The sequence below is a fragment of the Dichomitus squalens genome, assembly GCF_000275845.1.
Source record: "Dichomitus squalens LYAD-421 SS1 unplaced genomic scaffold DICSQscaffold_31, whole genome shotgun sequence".
Taxonomy (NCBI): domain Eukaryota; kingdom Fungi; phylum Basidiomycota; class Agaricomycetes; order Polyporales; family Polyporaceae; genus Dichomitus; species Dichomitus squalens.
The window spans coordinates 316,286-337,432 of NW_006766913.1; the positions used below are offsets into that span (position 1 = coordinate 316,286).

Genomic DNA, 21,147 nt, shown 5'->3' on the forward strand with positions numbered 1-21,147 from the left:
TGTAGCCTTGTGCCTCTTGAATTGCGAAGGCAAGAACGGCAGACGGAAACCGATGTCCTCAAATGTAGCTATCCAAGCTCAATGTAATCATAGCGTTCGCTTGCCATCCTCTTCGCCATTGTTGTGTACGTCCTCTTTCGAGCGTGGGACAATTTGGGCTCAGTTCGACAACATGCATGCCGCTAGCACCACTGGCAACCACTCTTCGTATACGTAGGCAGATTGCAAACAAGCCTAGCAGCGATCTCGACGAAATATATTCCTTTCCTGGATTCTATCTAATCCAGCACTACACTACCGATATACAGGAGACTCTATTTACTACTGCCACAGGTATACTATCCTACATTCCGTATTCGCAAACCAGTCCCAGAGTCCATTAGCTCCATGCGCATGCGAGTTTACTTACCAGCCCCCGCTTCAGCCCCGCTTGTTGGCTCGCGTCCACCAGGCTACAGCCCGAGAGACAACGACTTTTTTCAGGTCTTTGCGCTTGCAGTGGTCGTTAGAGGGCGGATCCGAGGGAGGCTGAGCACGTTCCGAAGCTTGAGGGAAACGATCACCGAAATCGAGGTCGATCCCGAGTCCAATGACTCGAGGACTGATGGTCGAGGGGAGGAGGCGAAGAGTAGTTGAAGGCGTCGAGGAGGGTTGAGGGTCTAAATCGTTGTCAAAGAGAATCGGAAGGCGGTTAAGGATGGAGGCGATGGGGAACTGGGAGGAGTCAGAGACATTGGGGGAGAAGGAAGAAAGTAGCGTCCGGCGCCGGTCGTCGTAGGAGAGAGCATAAGAAGCAGAGGAGGAAGACATGATCAGGAAGCGGCTGAAGGGAGGATTGACTGCGCAGCAGTGTGAAGTAAGAGGGTAAGGTGGGTGAAACATCGGGCGGTATGCTTACTGCCCTTATACGTGGCGGCTGCCCTCGTCGTGCATACGCGGAAGAATGCTAGGGATCTCACCGTGAATTTCCGAGCTAAACTGCCCTATTTTGCGATAGCGTTAAGAGAAAGACCAGAGCTGCACCCGATGTTTCCCGGGAGGCTGGCAAGAATTACAGTCACAAGTCACCGGTTCACCCGTGAGGCTGACACTGTCGACCAGCATTCTGGGGAGGTCGCGAGCAACTCACGGCAGAACGCAAGGCAAATGAGCCTATGGTACCTACTGCGTACTCTGCTCCCAGGCATTGCCAATGAGTCACTGCGAGACCTCGTCCGTACTTCATAATATACAACAACTGTGGATAGTTGCGGGAAAGCGCTACAGTATACAGGTCAAGCTCAACAGAACGTAATCAAGCCATACCGCCCAATGACCCGTTCGACCCCCCACCGCCCTCCTGGCTCCGTTGCATGAACGACTGTAGCATCTCGTAGCTCAGCCCACTCACCCCAGGCCCACCACCTGGCACATTCCCGCTCGGGGTTCTTCTGTGCATCCCTTGGGGCCCGCCCATGCCTGGCTGGCCACCGGGCTGCTGTTGCGATTGCGAGCCAGGCATGCCCATCCCGAAGTTCATCGTCAGATTATTCATGTTCATGTTGCCTATATTACCCATGTTCCCCATACCAATCCCGCCCGCTCCGCTCATATTCATCCCGGGCATGAGGTTGGCCATCGCATTGGGCATCATCCCAGGGGGACCCTGGCCCTGCCCCTGCGACGTCAGGTTCGACACTCCCGGCTGGTTCGGGCCCTGCCCGTTGGCTATCCGCGATAGCATCGCAGCCATGTTCGGCTGCTGCCCGCCCAGCATCCATGCGTTCGGACCTTGCGATTGGAGCTGGGGCTGCTGCGGGGGCTCTGGCTGCTGCGGCTGCTGAGGATTGAGATTGGACATCTGCACCTGCATCTGGTGTTGCTGCTGCTGCTGCTCGCGCGTTTGGCTCATCCTCGCCCACACGGCCGAGATGACCGTCCTTCGCCCCTCTGGAGGCATCTGACGGAACGCCGCTTGTTGCTCGGGGGTCATCTGTGCGAGGAACTGCGCGAGGAGTGCTTGTTGTTGCGTCTGCGCATTCGCGTTGGCGTTAGCGTTGGGGCCGCTTGTAGTGTTCGCCGTGGCGGTCGGGCCTATATTGGGTTGGTTGTCTTGGGTTTTCGGAAGCTCGGGCATACCACCCGGCCCGTAGAAGAACGCCGCGGTGAGGCCGTTGTGCGGGAAGATCAGCAGTCGATTCTCAGGTTTGTTTGGAGGCCATGCGGCGAGGGCGTACTGCGCGACAGACGGAGCGGGCGATGAGCGACGAGTTCAACACTTCCTGGAAATTTGCGAGGAGGATGCACCCACCACATTCTTCTCTGTGAGGAGCCGATTAAGAGCCCGGAAGTGCTCCTCGTTCGTGCTCAGTTCTGGCGCTTGTGGATGCGGTAGGATCTGGAGAGGCAGGCATTGCTGGCGACCGAGCCACTGGATGAGCACAGAGACAGGCACAGCGCTGTGCTGCGACGGTGCCAGATGCAGAATCGCCGGCCACATCTCCGCATGCCTATACACGTCCGCAGACGTCCTCAGCTGACGTTCCACATCGGGCAAACAGCCGACTCACATCACTTCTCCCTTGGGGTGCTGCACGATCACTTGCGTTTGCAAGTCCTTACGCACATGCGTCTCTGAGTCGAACCCGCGCCACGTCAGCGTCCCTTGCCACCTCCCGGAGCCCTGTCCCTGCGTTGCATGAGATGGGATCGCGTGTGGTTTCTGCGGGCTCGCCGGCGTAGGCAACGGCTGCTGCTGCGACGGTGGCGGCGCGAGCTTGTGCGTCTGCTCGAGAAGCTTGTTCATCTGTGCCGCAATATTTGGGTTCATAGGCTGCTGCGCAGCCTGTGACGGCTTCACTCCGACCGCAGAGCTTTGTGCCCCGGGAAGGACAGCGGGAGGGAGGATGGGCGTCGGACGCCTTGGTCCAGCATCGTGCTCCAGTTTCGCAGCCAGCCCCGTGGCAGTAGACGGCCCCGGCACAGGCAGCTCCGGAGCTTTTGTGCTCGTACTCGCGTGCCCTGATGGCTGGGGCTGCGGTTGGGCTTGAGATTGAGACTGCGACTGAAGTTGGGACTGAGACGCAGAAGGCTCCATCTTGGCTCCCCCCGTACCCCCAGCACCGCCCGCAGCGGCCTGAAAGAGCTGTATCTTGAACTGTTTCAGCTTCTCCGCGCGCACCTGGAACTGCTGCTTGACCGCTGCCGCCTCCGCGGTCTTTCCCTGCTTCTCCAGTTCGACCGCCTTCGCCATCTGCTGCCTAAGCCCTTGCTCCGCGGCATGCAGCTTTTGAAGCAGACCCGCGCGCTGCGCAGGGTCGCTGAGAACTTGTGCGATATTGCCCACCCCGGGCACCATTGTAGGCACGAATGGGGGTGCCGGCGCAGACGCAAGTGAGGGTGCTGGAGGGTGTGCCGGGGGTGCCGGCGCTGAGGGCGCAGGTGCTGGTGCCGGTTCCGGCACAGGTGCAGGTGCAGGTGCAGGTGCAGGTGCAGGTGCAGGTGCAGGTGCAGGAGCGGGCGCATGCTGTGGAATGGGAGGAGAAGACGAGGGCGGGGCGACAGGAGCGGTGGCGTGTGGAACCGAGGGCGTGTTGGGTGTGGAAGGCGCCTTTTTCGGGGACGCGGCGGCTTTGAACCGTTTGGACGCTTCTGGGCTCTGCTCTGTAGTTGGGCCGACGGCCCCCGAACGCTTCGTACCTGCATGCCCAATCTATCATTGCCCTCGACCGTCCTCTGACCGTGCGTACCTTTTTGCGGTTGCGGAAAGCCGGTGATATGGACGGCGTGGGGTGAGCGGACTAAGAACCATGGTGTCTGCATGGAACCTAGTGACGCCTGCAGGTGGAGATTGCATCAGACTAGCCTGTGGAGAGGATAAGTCACGTACTGAAATCTGCAGTTGCGATAGCCGTGATATTGGCTTCAACAGGATGTTACTATAATTGATCTTGCGCTGTTATGACCATGAGCGGACTATTCTAAAACAAACGTGGAGAGCGCCGTACCTCTTTCAGCTCCCCTGGTAACGTATCCCATGTGATCGAGTCCAAAGCGGGGAGCATGTTCCAGAGAGGTCGTTCTGCAGAATCCGGAGGCGTACATGCAAGATGTATTAGGTGGCATGTGAGGTTGGGATTGTTGGCTTTCTAATATGTGTGAACGATGCTCGTCAGCGCAGTATGGGATGAACGCACTTGCGGTGTGTCGATCGAGTTCTTCAGTATTTCAAACATCTGAAATTGGTCGGATGAGCATCCAGACGTTTATATACACTAAGCAAGCTTTCGGGGAGCTGACATGGAGCAAGGATTCGGCGAAGTGCTCCTGCCGGAGAAGAAGAAAAGGAATGAAGTATACAGACGTACCTCCATAGCAGTAACGATGCCCTCAAGGGCAGCCATCCCTTGACCTCCACCCGAAGAGGTCTGTCCGATGCCAAAATCATGTGGCTGTTTCCGCATGGTTTCCATGATAGTGTTCGGAGGGCCAAAGAAGATTTTGGTGGGGATCGGAGTAGGTCGAGTGTCGGCGGTTGCATAGGTTACGAAGGCCATGCGGAACTGACAGGCCATGAGACATGGTCCGATGAGTAGCATAAGGGACGTACCGGGGGAGCAGCGTGCGTCTCTCCGAGGCGTGCCAGGAGTGGGACGAGATAGTCTTGCAGGATCTGAGGCCATTCGGAGGCGAGGGCAAGTGACGACTCCGAGACGCAAGCGACAGCAACAACTTCAGTCATTGTTCAGATACTCAGAAAGTTCATGAAGGCGTGTTGGTATGGCGGTCTGGACGTGGAGGCCAAGATGACAGGGTACAAGACAAGGTGTCCTCGTATATATATTGGTGGGCGACAGCAACGCCCGCTTCTTGAGCTCCGCGCTGGTTGACAACGGTATCTATTTCACGTTGTCATGAACCAGAGCGTGGATTCTGGGCAAGCAGCGACGTCGAGAAACGCAGAACGAGGTACAGGGTAGAGTTGTGGCTGCAGCTCGCGAGACTCGTGCGCGGGCGCTAGCTACGCCGTCCTTCCCGGAGATCACGTCTGGCGCCGATGACTCTTCACACGGCTCCTCGGTCCGGCTCGAGGATGAATCGGAGCGGTCGGCGACTCAGCCTGACGGACTAGTCTCAACCGTCATACACGCGAGAACACTGCGAAGCCTTAGGCATAACGACATACAAGCAAGTAAGGTATCTAGTACATCACAGCATCTACTTTGTCACCCTATCTTACATAGTGGGTAGTGCTCCAACCGACCTCCAATAGTCAATCCACTTCCGCACCTCCTCCCTGTTCAGCTGAGGTAGCGATGGGTTGCTCAAGACAGCGCTGTAAGGCAGACTGTCCTCGACGTCCATGAGGACCGACAGACCATTGTTCTCCGTCACACGCACACGCAAGGCCTCATCATCGGGGTAGCGGGGTCGGAGATGGTCGACGAGCGTGAGCGCAGGACTGACGAACTTCCCCAGTCGCCGATCGGGATGTGCAGTAGTGATCCTGGAGAGCCACTCTTCATATGGAACGGTGGATACACGGAGGAGACGAGAGAGCTCGCTCATGATGTCCGACCAGCCGATTGGGCGCGGGTGTCGTAGGTGGAGGATGGTGTAGGGTGATGTTACGTCGACCATCTCGACAAGAGCTTGGGCAGCTACTTCAACCGGTAGCCAGGTCACCACCTGCAGAGACCGCATAAGCAAATCACCCAACACTATATCGAGTACACTTACCCCTTGGCCCGTAGGAAGGCATCCGAGTGCCGCACCCGCGGCTACGATGGCAGGGAACCATTCTGTAGGCTTCCAAGCACCGTTCTTGCCTCCGGTTTGTTGCCCGATGCGTACTACTACGCCGCGCACAAGGTTTCTCTCCGAGGCGACTTGCACCATATGTTCAGCAATCCACTTCGACTCGCTGTATCCTTCCCCGACGGCGACGACGGGATCCAGCGGCCGCTCCCGAGGAGGGGCAGTCTCGTTATAATCTGAACAAAGAAAGGATGTCAAGGTCTGTATATAGCGCGGTTGCATAGAGCAGCGTACTTTTGAAGATACCGGAACTACTTCCGTACAGGAGCGACACCGGCCCAAACTCCTGAGCCGCATTCGCCAAGTCGATCAATCTCCTCAGACCCACAAGCGCATTCTTAAACGAGGACAGGGGCGCCTCGAAGTTGACTGGCCAGCCGACATGGATGATATGCGATACTGAGGTCCGGATCTGCCCCAAGGGGAGGTCGGAACCTAATTCATCGTTTGTCTGCGAATGACGCACCTCTTCGTACTCCGCCGCCGACAAGCCAAGCCTTTCCCGCTCAAAAGTACACCCCACCACGGCAAGCCGCTCCGACGTCAACAGCCGCACATCAAGCCCGCGCGCTGCGAACGCGTCGAACTGCCTTGCCATCGTCATGGCGGCGTCCTTCCCAGGCCGCACAAGGGCGTACACCTTTGCATACGGCGAATCCTGCAGGAGGTGCTCAAGGATATGCGCCCCCACGCTCCCCGTCGTCCCCGTCACGACGACTGCACCATGCCGCCGTACGCTACCGTGCACACTTGTAGGGCGGGAGGGCAAATCCGCGGTGAGCTCATCCAGCAACGCCTTCATCTCCCCGACTCGGCCGTCTACGTACTCCGTCGACTCCGGGCGAGCCTTCGTGAGCTGAGCCGCGGGTGCCTCTGGAGGCTCGTCCACGCCCTCAAGCTTCGTCTGCAGATCCTTGATTGTGACGTCCGCTAGGAGCTGGATTTGTGAGATCGCCAACAACGAACGAAGGGCGTACGAGAGTGACGCGGCCGAGAGCGAGTCGAGCCCATACGCTGTCAGGGGCACGTCCAGCGACACGTCCTCGACCTTCAGATCCAGTACCCGACACACGGTTTGCACTAGCGACGGAGCCCCACTGCCGTCGCCCTCATTGCCTTCCTCATCTTCAGATGATTCCTTGGGGACAAGGTGGTCATACAGCTTCGACGGGCCCATGTTGTCTCGCACAGCGCGCCAGTCGAAGTCGGGGATATACTGCCAGACGGAGCCCGGGTCGGCGCGGACCTTGCGGATACCGTCTCCGATGTAATCGCAAAGCTCGCGCGCGGTCATACCCCACTTGACCATGTGCCGCACACGCGAGTTGTAGGTCTCGTCTGTGAGGGTGACGATGCGGCTGTCGAGGATGATAGGTGAAACAATCGAGAAGGCGTTGGGGTACTTGCGTGTTAGGCCGGCGAGCGCGGTATTTGCTCTGGGAGTGAGGTGAGTATGGCTTTGCGTTGGGTGGGACGAGCAAGTGGGACTCACGCAGCGTAGCTCGTCTGGCCTGGGTTTCCAAACATACCCGAAATGGAAACCACGGCGATGACAAAGTCCAGGCTCTCGTACCCAACCGCCTTTTCTAGCGCTTGAAACGCATCCGTCTTCGGCGGAAAGACGCTGTCAAACGTCTCCTGCGTGTGCGCCGCGAAGGTTCGGTCATTCAAAAGTGCGGAAAGGAACATGCACCCCGCGAGCGGCGGGGAGATCCCGCGTGCAAGGGCTACCATCTCTGAATCGGACGCCGCATCAACAGCTGCAGTGCGGAGCGAGAGGTCCGACTGATTGAGGAGATAGGCGAGGATGCGCTGTGAGGCGAGGTCTCCACGCTTATCGAGACTAGAGGGGCCTGTACGAGAAGTGAGAATGAGGTGCCCCGCGCCATGCTATGATGAGGTCGTCATTACTTATGAGGATAAAGCGCGGGGGATCAGATGCTCACCTCATACATCCACAGCGCCACATGGAGACCAATACTGCCTATACCTCCAACGAGAAGGTAAGATTTATGTGGATCGAACAAGTTGAAAGAGACGCAAGCGGTGGTGGTAAGGGAGCTGTCGAGTAGCCCAGCGGGTGGAACGAATGGTACGCTGGTCAACTGAGCAGAGCCAGGATGGAAAGCAGATGCGCTTCGAACTGCATCGCCAAGAGCCCAGGGGTCGATCGCGGCGAAGTGGGCGATGCCTTCGTGTGGGTGGTTCCACAACAGGATGCGGCCTGACGATACTAGGGATCGCAAGATAGTCACATCGCGAGCTTCGATGATACCGGACAACACGTAGTGAGGCGCGTGAAGGTAGAAGGGCTGAAGTTGATCTTCTGCGAGAGGAGAATAAAGAACCTTGACATCCATGCCGAGTCCGGACCCAATGGCCTCAATCTGGCTCCCTAATACACGATCATCAGGCTCGACGGCTACGAGCAGCCGTTTCCCATTGAGGCGCTGAGGGCGAGTAATGGTATGAGGTCCGACAACCAGTGCGAGGAGGGTGGACGCTAGGATGGGTGGCGCGCATGCATCAGAGAAGAAGGCGCTGTCCAACTCTACGACAGAATCCCTGTGCACTTGGATGTGGCTACTACGTGGCGCAGACGAGACACCAACGACGGGTCTGGAAGCGCCTTCGACAACTCCAATGAATGCGCAAGCGTTGTGGTGAGACGGCGACACGCCTGTAACGTGTACCACGACGTAATCGTCCACAGCTTTGGGTACATGAGTCTGGATCAACCTGTTGTTTTCAAATACCCATGGCTTAGTCGAATCAAAAGGAATGTGGGCAGGTGGAGGTTGTGAGGCGTTGATACGAGGGAGCAAGATCAGACCATCGGTATCCACGATGATCTCCAAATCTGTCGTGTCCATAGTCAGGAGGATTCGCAAAGCCTGTGCTCGCTGAGGGAGTGTCCAAGGCGAAGCGAACACTGCAACGCGCACTGTCCAGAAGGGGTATTCTTTTCGCAGAGACCGAGAGAAACCCAGGGAGGCGCTCCCGTTGATGCCTTCTTCGGCGACGATGAGAATCGACCAAGGCTCATTGACGTCGAGCGGTAGGATCGCAGCTTGAAGTTTCATCTCCTCTCCATGTACATACTCGAGAATCAGGCTGTGCTCGTCGTCAGAACATGCCAAGGTTCCGGCAAAGGGCGTCACGAACTCCCACTCTCCGCCAGATGATGGTGGAGTAGCTGGTGGAGGTAAGAGGCGGAGATTTGTCTTTTCGTAGGTGAGGTCGAAGCGCTTGTCAATCTTCTTCAGCCGGTGGCCATGCAGGCTAACTTCGAGACGTTCGAAGATGCAGAGAGGGACGCCTTCCTCGTTAGCGATGGTGACATCGTACACGGTGGCCTCTGTGGGATATGATTAGCACTTCACTGTTGTCGAAATTACTAGTTCGCATGCGATACCTACTAGGAGACCAATCAACGGAGACGGCATGGGTATATACCAACTTCGGGAACGGACGCTTGCCAAAGCCTGGGCAAAGCCTAAACACGCCCACCTTCGAAGGCAGGTGGTACAGATCAGGGTCATGATTGCCTGTCAGGTTCGGATGAGCAACAATGTGTATGGCAGCGTCCAGTATAGCCGGGTGGAGACGGTAGTCTGAGAAGCTAATCGATGGTGTCAGCACGGACGAACAGATAAACCTTACAGTCCAAGACACGTACTTTACAAGGTCGCTATCGTCACCCCGAAGCTCCGTAAGTGCCTCAATACGCCCACCAGCGCTTGTAGCAATGTGGCACTGACGTATCCTCCGGTACGTTGGGCCGTATTGAGCGAAGTATGACATGGCGGTGTAGAAACCTGCAAGCGATTGAGGAACGAAAAGGGCGTGTGCCCGATGCATGAGCACTCACCGTTCATGTCTACGGGCTTCATCCTCTGGCGAATGGCAGTGAAGTCGAGCTTTGCGACAGCGATATCGTCGCGGGAGCGCATCGATAAGAAACCCGTAGCGTGCGTGCGGTCGTACTGTCCAAAGGCCATGCATCAATGCGTTGTCCACGAGACACAGAATGAACATACAACATGCCTGAATGGGCCAAGCTCGCCCTTGGTTAGCAGACGAGACGCCGTTGACACTCCACCGCGTCCCTTCCAGTCTCACATCTACAGGCACGGGGCGTTCCGACGAAAGGGGAAGCAGTGCATGGAACTCAACATTATACAGCTCGCTGGCCCCGAACTCGAGCGCCTGAACTGCGTCCTTAACACGGACAGTTGCCTACTGAGATCGCTGAACCACGCACCATCTCAATGAAGCCGGCAGCTGGCATGATGGGCTCGCCCTTGATGATGTGCTCCGCTAGGGCAGGGTGTGTCTGGCTATTGATTTGGAGCTGAGGATAGTTGAGAGGTCCATTTCTGTGTTGTCGCTGTCGTACGATCTCCGCGGTGGGGAAGTACCATGGAACCTTCTTCGCAGCAAAAGGATAACGAGGAAGAGTCCCCGTGTAGGCTCTCGATGTGCCGTAGAGCGCATCGAAGTTGACACAATTGTGTCCAGCGGTGACGAGCTTGCCGAGGGTCGAGAGGAACTCCGCGACCTCTAAACCCTCCTGGGGTACCTTGTGCCTGCGCATTGGACAAGTCACCACGGCGCTCTTACCAGACATTGATACGATGTAGCTGGTAAGAACAGGATGAGGCCCGATCTCTACGAACGTCGCGTTCGGATGCCTCGCCGACAATGACTGGATGGCGCTAGTGAACTGAACAGGACGAAGTGTGCCGTCCCAGAAGTACTGCGCGTTGAACAAACTCTCGAAGTGTTGTCCGGTCAGCGTCGAGTACGTCTCCACTGTAGGCGGCGATACTGGATGACGGGCGAACACATTGCCTACCTCCCTCTCGAACGCGTTACGGCAAAGCTCCATCATCGCCGAGTGGACTGGTACGCGCGTACGCAGCTTGCGCGCGAAGATACCGGCTTCGTTTGCCTTGGCCACGGCAAGGAGAATGTGCGACTCCGCGCCGGAGAGCGTGACCGCGCCAGGGGTGTTGTAACATCCTATCTCTAGCACGCCATCTCCGAGCTCAGCTTTGACTGCAGCGATGATAGAACTCGCCTCTGCGGGAGAGCACGAGAACGCCGCCATGGTACCCTCCGCGGTCTCCACGACCGAGAGAGCCTGACCACGAGCGATCGCAAGCTCCAGCGCTGCGGCCTTGGACGCGGCTCCGCAGGCAGCAAGAACTGCAGTTTCGCCCGCGGAGTGGCCAACGACAATATCAGGAGAGACACCTGCTGCGATTAGAGTATCGAACAGGGCGAGCTGCAGCATCGTCAGGGCCGGCAACATAGTCACGATTGGCCATGGGTCCCCGAGCGGGTCGCTGGATTCATACGGTACGTCGGTGAACAAACCGAGCTCGACGAGCGATGTCCCTGTCGATGCCTTGTAGACCTCATCAAGCTCGAGGATGCTTGAGCGAAAAACGCTGCATGACTTGAATAGATCGCGTCCCACTGTGATGATATGTAATAAGCACCCTGTGGAGACGGACGAAGCCGACAAGTAGATACTCACTATGGTAGTACTGTGTCCCTTGACCAGAGAACACGAACACGATCGGCGGGCGCTTCTTTGGTACTAGGATAGGCTCGGCGAACGTTGCCTGTTTACCCACCTGTACAACTGCCGTACTGCGCCAAGTCATAGACCGCGCACGTCGTCCGAAGATTCTCGCGAGCGCAGCCTTGCCGTCATCGGAAGCAGTCGTAGCATCAATCAAAGCCGATGCAAGCGCTGACGTAGACCGGGGGGATAACCCTCCCGCGACCAGAAGCGCAGGAATCTTCGCGTCCTCGGTCCAGAACACCGTGGGACGTGCAACTTGGAGAGGACGGCCTTCAACTACGCAGTGACCGTTCGCACCTCCGATGCCGGAGCTCGTCATCGCGATCAGAGGGGGTCGGCCCGAGTTCGAAGAACGGCATCTGAGCCGCTCGACTTCGCGGGGAACGCGCAGGCGGTGCTCCGCCCAGTGTATCGCCGGATTTGGATTGATGAGGTTGACGTTGGGCGGTATGAGCCCTGTTTCGAAGATGCCGCAGACTTTGCAAAGAGACGCGAGAAAGGCTGCGATCTCCAAGTGGCTGACGAAGTCGAGCCAGTTAGGTGGGAGCGTGGATTCAGCGACGGAGGAGAACTCACCCTATGTTGCCTTTGACACTGCCCACGAGAAGCTCGTCTTCTCTATGGAAGTTACGACCGACCCAGTTCGCTTCTGAGGGGTCTCCTTGAGCGGTGCCTGCGCCCACATTGTCAGCACGATGAGGCATGTCGGACGGGAGTGGATCATTCCCTACCCGTAGCATGCAGTTCGAGGAAATCGACCTCTTGTGGAAGTCTGTCGGTGTACGAGAAGGCGCGCCTCATCGCGTCTGCCTGAGCTGAAGCAACGGGGGCGTTCACAGGCGCGAGAGAGCCAGAGGAGTTGACCCCTGTGCCGAGGATCTGCACGACGTCAGACTGAGATGTGCATGAGTTACTTGCACTTCAACTTACGGTGGCGTAAATGTGATCATGGTCGTGCACAGCATCCTCGAGAGGCTTCAGCACTATGCATATTACTCCTTCACCGCGACCAAAGCTGAAGATGGTGTCAGCGTGGTCTGTCAGACCGCACGACGTACAAAATTGCTCACCCATTAGCAGACGCGTCGAACGGTTTGCACTTGCCATCCGGCGAAAGCACTCCGCCCTGAGTGTATGTCAACCACTCGGTGAACCTAGCATGGCCGTTGGCGTCAACATAGACTGCTGAGTATGATCAGAAGGTGCGTACCGATGGTTTATCTGACAACCGCCGACGACAGCGGCCTCACACTCTCCGTTACGTAGCGCTTGCACAGCCAGGTGGGTCGCGTACAGACTGGAGCTGCAGGCGGTGTCTATGGGCACGGAAGGGCCCCTCAGGTCCAGATGATACGATACTCGATTGGCGACCATAGATGGTCCGATAGCGAAAGAGCCTTTCGCTTCGGTATCATCCTGCTCCCAGTACGCGTTGATCGTCAGCTAGAGAACCAACGTCAAAGCGCAGCAATGACTCACATGGCCAGAAACGGAGAACTGGTCATGTGCCACGCCGGACATGAAGCACCCAACATTCTTGCCGCGGTAGTCAATGCCCGAATCTTGCAGGCTTAGGAATGACGTCTCCAGCAGCTTGCGCGTGCTGACAGGCATAAGACGTGCATCTCTCGCTGTGATGCCGAACTCGAGAGGGTCGAATGTGTCGATATCTTTGAGGAATGCACCGGTGTCGGTAACGACCTTGCCCACCGAGTTGCCGCGGATACTGTGTACAGAGTCAGCCACTTCCTGTATGGTATAAAATCCTGCTTCGATGTGCCGGACTTACAATTGGGTATTGAAACGTTCTTTAGGTATAGGCTCGTAGGCTTCGCCCCCTTGAAGGAGAAATTGGAAGAACGATGAGTAGTCAAGGTCGGTGCTAGCGAAGGTACCACTGGGAATCTGTGCGGCGACGCCGACCTGACAGTGTCCATTCGTTGAGATATTCCTGCTCCGCACAAGAGGTAGGAGAAACTTACAACTGCTACTTTGAGCGCCCTTGATTTGGAGGACATCGGGAGGGTAGCTGAGCAACGTGCAGGTCGATGACAAAGTATGGATATGGCGAAGGTCTGGAATTGCGACCGCGATTAGGTTTAATGCAGTCGGCGTCCTGACGGTGCTGTGTTCGTCGCTGATGTCGCATTGGCTTTGAGACGACCAATTTTAGGTCATGACGCGAAGTGAAACGCTTCGATCGAGCTGGAGGCGTGCAATGATGCCTCAAGACGATGGGAAGGGCATTGAACCACAATCATATTTGATCATTGAAGCAGTGTTCAGCAGAATGTCTGATATGCAAATGCAATCACGCCGAGAGGATGGGAGTGCGATGAGACGGTGCGGGCGTCTCTAGAGACGACACAGTCACCGTCGGACTTCCTAAGTTCTAGGGTCCTGTCAGAGCTTCGAAATTGAAGCCCGCACTTGTACTTTCTCGCGCAGGGCCCGGAACTCTCAAGGATTTGCTGCCATGTTCGACTGCGCCTTTACCGCATGTGCATACGTGACACGTCCCATTTCATAGTATTTCTGACATATGTTCCCATGCGATCGCATGGCAACGTCTCAGTATCGACCGCTGACTCCACTCCACTAAGCGAGGGGTTTCGCGGCCTCGTCTTCCCCCCATCTCATCAGTTGAACATCAGCAGGCCTTGCCGATGTGGGTCACCGGATACGAAACTCCAGAGGATTCTCAGGAAGATTCTCAGGAATGTTCCAAAGTGAGTCGCCTCGGATCGATCGACATCATTACATATCTTGAGTCCCTGCACGGACAGTAGGGAGAATACACTCATATTCCGAGCCTTTCCAATGGTGCGCCCTCGGATATTCGTCAGTAGGCAGAGCATGTGCGGACGGAACAGCACGAATAGGCATGAGCTGATAGCGATGATCGACATCAAGTACGATCCCCGTTCGCTCCACAGGCTGAAATAGACTCTCCTCGCGAACGGTTGAGAGGAGATCCGAGCTCCTCATTGGTGGGGAACGGGGAGGCGCCGACTCAAAACCGCTTGAGAAATTACATCGTGGCCGTGTGCACGCGCAGCACGCGCTCCGACCACTCCTATACCACGGAGTGCATTCATGCCGAGTTACTTACTTAGCTCCGTCCGAACCGCGCCTTCGACTCGGTTATCTCGCCGGCGGGCCATCAATGTTCGCGTCACCGGCCACGACTGATTTGCGACCAATTGTTCGTTAGCGGCTGGGAGTGGGATTCACATAGGACGTCTTGACATCCAGCCCCAGGATTTGCCTTCTCGCGCCACTCACTTCAACCTCCCAGCGTCGGCCTTGCTGGTAAAGTCGGCTCGCAGCATCCATCCTCCGTCTTCTCCCTCAAGTGAAAACGGAATCATGGCTGATCAGGTCTCTGTGACGTTGCTGTGAGTCTAGAAGGCTCAGATGCCCCGTTTGGGTGACCGATGACTGTGACTGACGGACTTGTGGCTGGTTTGATAGTGCGGGTCCCCAGGTACGTTTGCCGGCTTCCATTGACTTGTTCGCCTCCCTGATGCAAATGTGTATTGTGCGTCCTCTTAGCTTCTCGGCATGTTCTTCAACTGGGGCCTGCAGGGCATCTTGACCGTGCAGGTTTGTGAGTATATTCTTCCGTTGTATCGGGAGGCTGCTCATGTCCTACACGTCCAGATTTTTATTACCTCTTGTTTCCAAAGGATCCGGTCGCTCTGCGATACTTAGGTACGTATATCTTAGGACGCCTTTGCCCCTCGTTCCGCCGTTCAAACGACGCCCAGTCTACGGCATTCTCGCCTATGAATGGGTGCAGACAGGACTCATTACCGAAGTCGCGTTCGACAACTTCGTCTATGGGTACGGGGATCGAAATGTCCTCACTGCGTTCCACAACACATGGTTCAGTGTCACGATCATGTGTTCCATCGTGTCCGGGGTAGTACAGTCCTACTTCGCCTACCGGACATGGGTCCTCGCACGGTCAGTAATCCTCACCTCCGTGATTGCTTTTGTGAGTCCAGTATACTCTTACTCTTGATCACGAGACTTCAGCTGACGGGACTCATGACATCTGCTCAGATTTCCATCGGTCAGATGTGTATTGGTATCGCCGGCGGCGTTATGGTGCGTTCTGGCGGAGTAGTCATCCAGATCGCTACTGACCCACGCACTCAGCTGCACGTAATCGACCCTTCAGCCGCCGCGGCATCATTGGTCACACCGGTCATCTCGGCTTGGCTTGCGTGTGCAGCATTCGCCGACATTGTCATTGCTATCGCAATGACTTGCTTGGTATGTATTGTACTGCTCTCTGTCACTGCTGCGATCGCCACTAATGGCACATGTCATAGCTCTGGCAGGCGAAGAGCGGGATCAAGCATTCGGACAACATGATCAACAAGCTCATTCGGCTGGTCGTCGAGACTGGCACTGTGACCGGTGAGGAGCGCCTTTACGCCTCCTCGGCTGACCCCCTTCTTTGACTGACGTGCCGCCGTCCGTCTAGCTACGGTTGCTATCGCAGACTTGATTTGCTTCACTGCCTTTTCGGTGAGCTCCTCATGCGGTTTTGAGAGATATCCAGCTCCGCTAATACCGAAACGCAGAACACGCTCCTTCACGAATGCCCGTATGTTCTCGGTTACATTTCTTTCACATGACGAGCACGATGATGACGCCTGCCAGGGCCCTCATGCTCGCCAAGCTCTATACGAACACCTTCCTAGCGAGTCTCAACAACCGCTATATCCTGCGCCAATATGTGAACGGCGCCACCGTTGCGGTTGATACTACTGTGTCCAGTAACTCCCTCCCCATGCGCGGCCTAGGCTCTCGCCTGAGCGGTTTCCGACCCGCCGAGCAGAGAAGCGCATTCTCCCAGCAGGGACACATCAGCATCCGAGAGGAGACGTTCGTCGTCCACGATCTTGACGTTTATTCGGAAACAGACGCTAAGGACCGCGGGCTATCGTTCTCCAACAAGAGACAGTCCGAGCAGACCGTCAAGGCTATGGATGGGGCCTACGCTGTGTAGATATGGTACTCCGAGTGCCTTTAGTGATTGTACTTGTGATGAGCTCACGATATTTAAGTATCCTGTTGTACCATACTGTAGCTGCCTTGGGCTAGTATGGGCTCTGCCAGGCTAATGCATGATACCTGTTGGACTTCGTAGCATGATGATCGTCTCCTTGTAGGTACTCATATCTACCATGACGTCGCTCGACACTCGCACCTCGAAGGACAGCGCTACAGTAGCCGGATGATCCGGAGATACCCGACCCTCGAGATGGCCCGATGATGTCAAGGGTCGTCTCCTTGAAGCCTTCCACCTCCGGCATAGTGTCCGTTCCACTCTCATACACAATCCGAACTGACAGAGTCAGGGTTGATACGTTGATGCATGATGACCGCAACAATAGGAGGACTGCGTATGACGAGAAAAATAACACTGAGATTGGCGGTGCGTGCGCTTCGCTCACTTCTGAACATACCACATCATTTCATCTATCGGCGATAGGAATGGAAGGTCCATGCCCTCTACGCGCACCCACCCTCGAACGTATCATCTTACGCCTCTTCATCCTCCTCGTCATGGGATCAGCAGAAACCGCCTGCCGTGAACAGATCATGTTGATGAGTAGAGGCGCCCGAGAATCCATGCGCTGCACATGCGCTGTGAAACAGAGGTGTGTATCAATCGGTGACCGCAGACAGCTTCGAATTGGGCGCCATCCGCATCTCACTGTCAGATGGGGTTCTCAATGCGGGGCAAGTGCGGGAGTAGAAGTCCCGTGGACGGCTTCTAGAGCAGTCCGATAGGGTCGTTTCTGCAGCGTTCTCCACGCTACAGCCCAAGACGGGATGCCTACATCCGACGACTTGCTGAGGTTGACCCTTGGTGAGCAGAACGAACGCGGTTAGCACATCAGATCAGTCCCATACTTCAGGACGTTTTACTTCCCATCGTCACTTAGCCATGTTGGGCATCTCAGCATGATGTTTTCTGCATTGTTCGAGCGCCTGTATATTCTCCCATTTCCGAGCGTCGGTGGGGCGATCGGGGGTCTTGAGACCATCAAAACAGATCAAGGACGGTGTTGGTACGAGAAGGGTGCTGAGATAGCCGGCAGGAGAAGCTACGATGCTGATTGTTTAGGTTGGCCGTGATCGTGCATCCCGAGTGTGGCGGATATGTCAATGCAGCACCCATTACGACACGGACTGCTGGCGCTTCACCAACTTCCGGTCCGCGACCGTTGTCGCGTGGACTCAAGAATACATCGCGGTTACTTGAAGCACCCTCGATACCCCCCCCCACTAGTTGCATTTGAACTTGAAGTTCACAAGTCATCATGGAACAGAAACTCGCCAAAGTAACCGACGTCGCCCAGAAGTCCTTTGACTTTGTGGTAGTGGGTCCGTCCGTCCCCTGCATTCTGTTCACAGATGACATGCTGATGACAGCGTCGTAGGCGGTGGTGTAAGTGGCCTTGATCCAGCGTTCCTGGATATTGTTGTGAACATTCGTGGTTGTGTACCAGGTGTCAGGATGTACTATCGCGTCGAGGTTGTCGGAGAACCCCAACGTTTCGGTCGCACTCTTGGAAGCTGGCAACTCGCACTTCGACGATCCCCTCGTTTGTAAGTGCGCTTGGCTCATCAGACATGTGATTTTCAGCATCGATCCTTGACCCATCTGTAGCTGTGCCCGACGGCTGGATGCAACAGGTATTCGACCCCGAGTACGACTGGGTGTTCCGCACCACCACGCAAGAGAAAGTCGTCAACAATATCACTACTCCCAGTGGTGGTCCAGATAAGAGCTTCTTCTGGTCTCGGTCAGTTTCTCTGGTTCTGCGTGAGGTACCAGATTTGATTTGTTCATCGCATGTTCATCAGAGGGAAGGGCCTGGGCGGCAGCTCTGCTCTCAACTTCCTGTTCTGGACCAGACCTCAGCGTGAAGAGATCGACGGTATGTACAACAACGCGCTACAGTTTCCTTCGTCTCATATCATTCGCAGCTGTGGAAGCGCTCGGAAACCCGGGCTGGAATTGGGAGCGCTATTTTGCGGCGGCGAAGCGAGCCGAGACGTATGCCGTTCTCGTTTCTTTGCTCTTGTCTTGGCTTAGGTCTGTCGTAGCTTCCTTCCGTCACCTGCCAACAACTTCCCGGAGTTCCGTGAACTCTACAACAAGGACTCTGTTGGTCACTCTGGTAAGCTGAGGGTCCGTTATCGTTGATGATACTGTAAACTAACATGTTGCAGGTCCTGTCCCAATCTCGTTCTGCAGGACCGTCTCCGGCGCTGAGCTGTACTTCCAAAAGGTGTGCAGACGTCGTACAACTCCGTGCTGTGACGACAGGGATTGATGCTTCTCTGAATAGGCATTGGAAGCACATGGCGTTAAGACAATCGATGATGGAGTGAGTACGGCTCCAATGGTACCGTTAGTTGGCACATCTCACATTAGTGTCTATCCTTCAAGCTCGGTGGCTCGGTACGTAGCATGTGTTCAACGGACAGTCGACGCCACGTGTTGAACGGAGATACAGCTTACCGGTACCTTCAAAGCTGCCGCGAACATCGATCCTAGGACTGGCACTCGTAGCACCGCCGCGACGGTGAGCCTCGCTCTTTCGTTACGCGAAATTGTTACTCAATGCGATTTAATGTGAAAACACAGGGCTATATCGTCCCAGCTCTTGATCGTCCAAACCTGAAGGTGCTCACCGCCGCGTACGTCAATCGCGTCCTGACCAAAAAGGAGGACGATGATGTCGTCGCTACTGGCGTCGAGTTCGAGCATGGCGGAAACGTGCACGTTGTCCATGCTGCCAAAGAAGTGATCCTGTGCGCGAGGTAAGGGGGAACACGTTACGCTCGAAGCCCTATCATTTCTCATTGAGACCCTTGGCAGCACGGTCAAGTCCCCACATATCCTCGAGCTGAGCGGTATCGGAAATCGCAATGTATTGGAACCTCTCGGCATCCCGGTACAGGTTGACCTTCCTTCTGTTGGCGAGAACCTGCAAGATCACCTCATCTTCACAAGCTGCGTCTTCAGTACGTACAACACTCCTCATTTCAAATAGATCCTGAGATACGATAACTCCGCAGAGATGAAGGAGGAGCACGGCTTCGTTACAAGCGAGACCATTACGTTGCCAGAAGTACAGACAAAGCTCCGGAGCATCTAGTACGTACGCACCATAAGACCCTGCCACATGCGCTGACCTCCGGGCGTAGCGGAGAAGCAGCTGGCCCCCTTTCACTCGCTTGCACCGGCGTCACCTTCCTCCCGCTCCACACGTTCTCCGATCGGGCGGACGAGCTGATCGAGAAGGTCGAGAAGAGGATCGAGCAGAACGCGGACAAACTGCCGCCGGGTTTGAAGGAGCAGTACGAGCAGCAGCTGAAGTTGCTCAAAGACAAGAACGTGCCCGACCTCGAGATTGTCGTCTTCCCCGTCAACGTGCATCCTGCAGGTGAGTCTTCCACACCATGGGGCCGGATACCCAGTTGTGCTCAGCGCGTGTCAGGTCCTCCGAAACCGCACATCGGCCTCCTTCCCTCGATCGGTCACCCATTCTCTCGGGGAACCATTGTTCGTCGCGTTTTCTTCTTCATGTCATGCATGCGGAACTGACGCTGCCCGCTTCAGCACGCCAGCTCGAGTGACCCCAAGGTCCAGCCAACGATCGAGCCGAACTACCTCGCGGAAGAGATTGACATCGACATTCTGGTTGAGTCCGCGAAGTTCATCCGGAAGGTTACGCAGGATGGGCCTTGGAAGGATGTCAGCGAAGCGGAGCTGATTCCTGGCGCCAATGTCACCACGGACGAGCAGCTGCACGGTACGGAGAAAGCCTCTTGAATTACTGGGTCTATTACTGACACGAGTACGTTCGAGTAGAGTTCGTCAAGACGAACGTCTCTACTACTTGGCGTATGAAGTTACTGCTCCTGTTTACAGGAAACCTTGTTGACACGGTTGCAATTGTAGATTCGTCAGGCACGTGCTCGCTCGCGCCGAAGGAGAAGGGTGGTGTGGTCGACACCCACTTGAAGGCATGTCTTACCTCGACCTTCGTCTTAACTACACATTAACACGTCAAGCAGGTGTACGGCACGAAGAACATTCGCGTCGCTGACCTGTCTATTCTTCCTCTCCTTACTGTCGTCCATACGCAAGGTACGGCCTGTCATATCTGGTAGCGAGGCGTCATTCTGATGAAACTCGGATCCTCTAGCCACTACCTATGGCATCGCAGAACAAGGTATGTCACTGATACAGTACACAGGCTCTGTCCTAACGTGTTGTGTAGCTGCCGACATCATTAAAGCGGACCATGGCATCTAATGGAGCATGATCAATAGGTAGTTCGCCTTCCACCAAGAACGCTGCATGCATGATAGAGCAAGTAGCGTGTTTCATGTGTCATGTAGAATGTGTACGACGATTGTATCTGTATTGTTCTTCGGAGCAAGCTCGTCGCTATATTGCGTATCGTGATCATGCTTGTCTCACCCACCCGTATATCCCTCAAGGCATCCGACTTGGCTTGCCCATCTTGAATACAGGTCTTAAGTTTGGATGTTAAGGTCTCGGTGCATTGAACACAAGACGGAAACACGGGCATTCGAGATTTCCGTCTGAACAGCAGGTATGGCTTTGATGAAAGAAATCGAGGGAAAGGGCCTCCATAGGAAAATGTACTCGGGACTGTCTAAATGGTGCACCGGTGAGGACCCGCCGACGC

The 21,147-nt window shown here is 55.8% G+C and overlaps 4 protein-coding genes across 4 annotated transcripts; 2 read left to right on the forward strand and 2 right to left on the reverse strand.

Moving 5' to 3' along the window:
- Positions 1 to 420: 420 nt before the first annotated feature.
- DICSQDRAFT_182122 (uncharacterized protein) lies at positions 421 to 4,808 on the reverse strand (the record flags this gene model as incomplete). Its single annotated transcript, XM_007368074.1, has 12 exons — positions 4,589 to 4,808; positions 4,347 to 4,541; positions 4,176 to 4,214; positions 3,987 to 4,127; positions 3,869 to 3,934; positions 3,729 to 3,816; positions 2,550 to 3,678; positions 2,291 to 2,489; positions 1,391 to 2,215; positions 1,306 to 1,339; positions 899 to 946; positions 421 to 839 (listed from the first exon to the last, which is right to left on the reverse strand). Exons 1-12 carry the CDS (start codon positions 4,718 to 4,720, stop codon positions 421 to 423), a joined length of 3,315 nt encoding a protein of 1,104 aa, XP_007368136.1. The 5' UTR covers positions 4,721 to 4,808.
- Positions 4,809 to 5,126: 318 nt separating this feature from the next.
- On the reverse strand, positions 5,127 to 13,410 carry DICSQDRAFT_156420 (ketoacyl-synt-domain-containing protein; the record flags this gene model as incomplete). Its single annotated transcript, XM_007368075.1, has 20 exons — positions 5,127 to 5,667; positions 5,719 to 5,972; positions 6,031 to 6,208; positions 6,263 to 7,232; positions 7,289 to 7,686; positions 7,743 to 9,154; positions 9,216 to 9,418; positions 9,476 to 9,614; positions 9,668 to 9,782; positions 9,844 to 10,005; positions 10,061 to 11,280; positions 11,342 to 11,910; positions 11,969 to 12,065; positions 12,124 to 12,271; positions 12,323 to 12,407; positions 12,463 to 12,546; positions 12,603 to 12,808; positions 12,872 to 13,118; positions 13,182 to 13,315; positions 13,375 to 13,410. The coding sequence occupies 20 exons, from the start codon at positions 13,408 to 13,410 to the stop codon at positions 5,215 to 5,217; spliced, it is 7,110 nt and encodes a 2,369-aa protein (XP_007368137.1). The 3' UTR covers positions 5,127 to 5,214.
- Positions 13,411 to 14,956: 1,546 nt separating this feature from the next.
- DICSQDRAFT_148672 (uncharacterized protein) lies at positions 14,957 to 16,415 on the forward strand (the record flags this gene model as incomplete). The annotated part of the gene is made up of 9 exons (XM_007368076.1): positions 14,957 to 15,002; positions 15,056 to 15,106; positions 15,163 to 15,392; positions 15,461 to 15,505; positions 15,557 to 15,673; positions 15,733 to 15,820; positions 15,888 to 15,931; positions 15,988 to 16,010; positions 16,067 to 16,415. 9 exons carry the CDS (start codon positions 14,957 to 14,959, stop codon positions 16,413 to 16,415), a joined length of 993 nt encoding a protein of 330 aa, XP_007368138.1.
- A 1,289-nt stretch (positions 16,416 to 17,704) lies between these two features.
- DICSQDRAFT_138769 (GMC oxidoreductase) lies at positions 17,705 to 20,930 on the forward strand. The gene is made up of 22 exons (XM_007368077.1): positions 17,705 to 17,800; positions 17,857 to 17,864; positions 17,926 to 18,025; positions 18,087 to 18,222; positions 18,284 to 18,357; positions 18,407 to 18,476; positions 18,527 to 18,600; positions 18,653 to 18,711; positions 18,772 to 18,810; positions 18,873 to 18,884; positions 18,940 to 19,008; positions 19,071 to 19,246; positions 19,305 to 19,450; positions 19,505 to 19,583; positions 19,634 to 19,872; positions 19,927 to 19,991; positions 20,049 to 20,241; positions 20,301 to 20,333; positions 20,391 to 20,455; positions 20,507 to 20,579; positions 20,638 to 20,664; positions 20,713 to 20,930. Exons 1-22 carry the CDS (start codon positions 17,737 to 17,739, stop codon positions 20,745 to 20,747), a joined length of 1,836 nt encoding a protein of 611 aa, XP_007368139.1. The 5' UTR covers positions 17,705 to 17,736; the 3' UTR covers positions 20,748 to 20,930.
- Positions 20,931 to 21,147: the final 217 nt, after the last annotated feature.

Bases quoted from the DNA above. Each gene is read 5' to 3' on its own strand.
- DICSQDRAFT_138769 (XM_007368077.1), top strand. From the start codon at position 17,737: ATGGAACAGAAACTCGCCAAAGTAACCGACGTCGCCCAGAAGTCCTTT. The intron at 18,358-18,406 runs GTATGTACAACA...TATCATTCGCAG, and splicing joins TCAGCGTGAAGAGATCGACG to CTGTGGAAGCGCTCGGAAAC. The intron at 19,247-19,304 runs GTAAGGGGGAAC...GACCCTTGGCAG, and splicing joins GAAGTGATCCTGTGCGCGAG to CACGGTCAAGTCCCCACATA.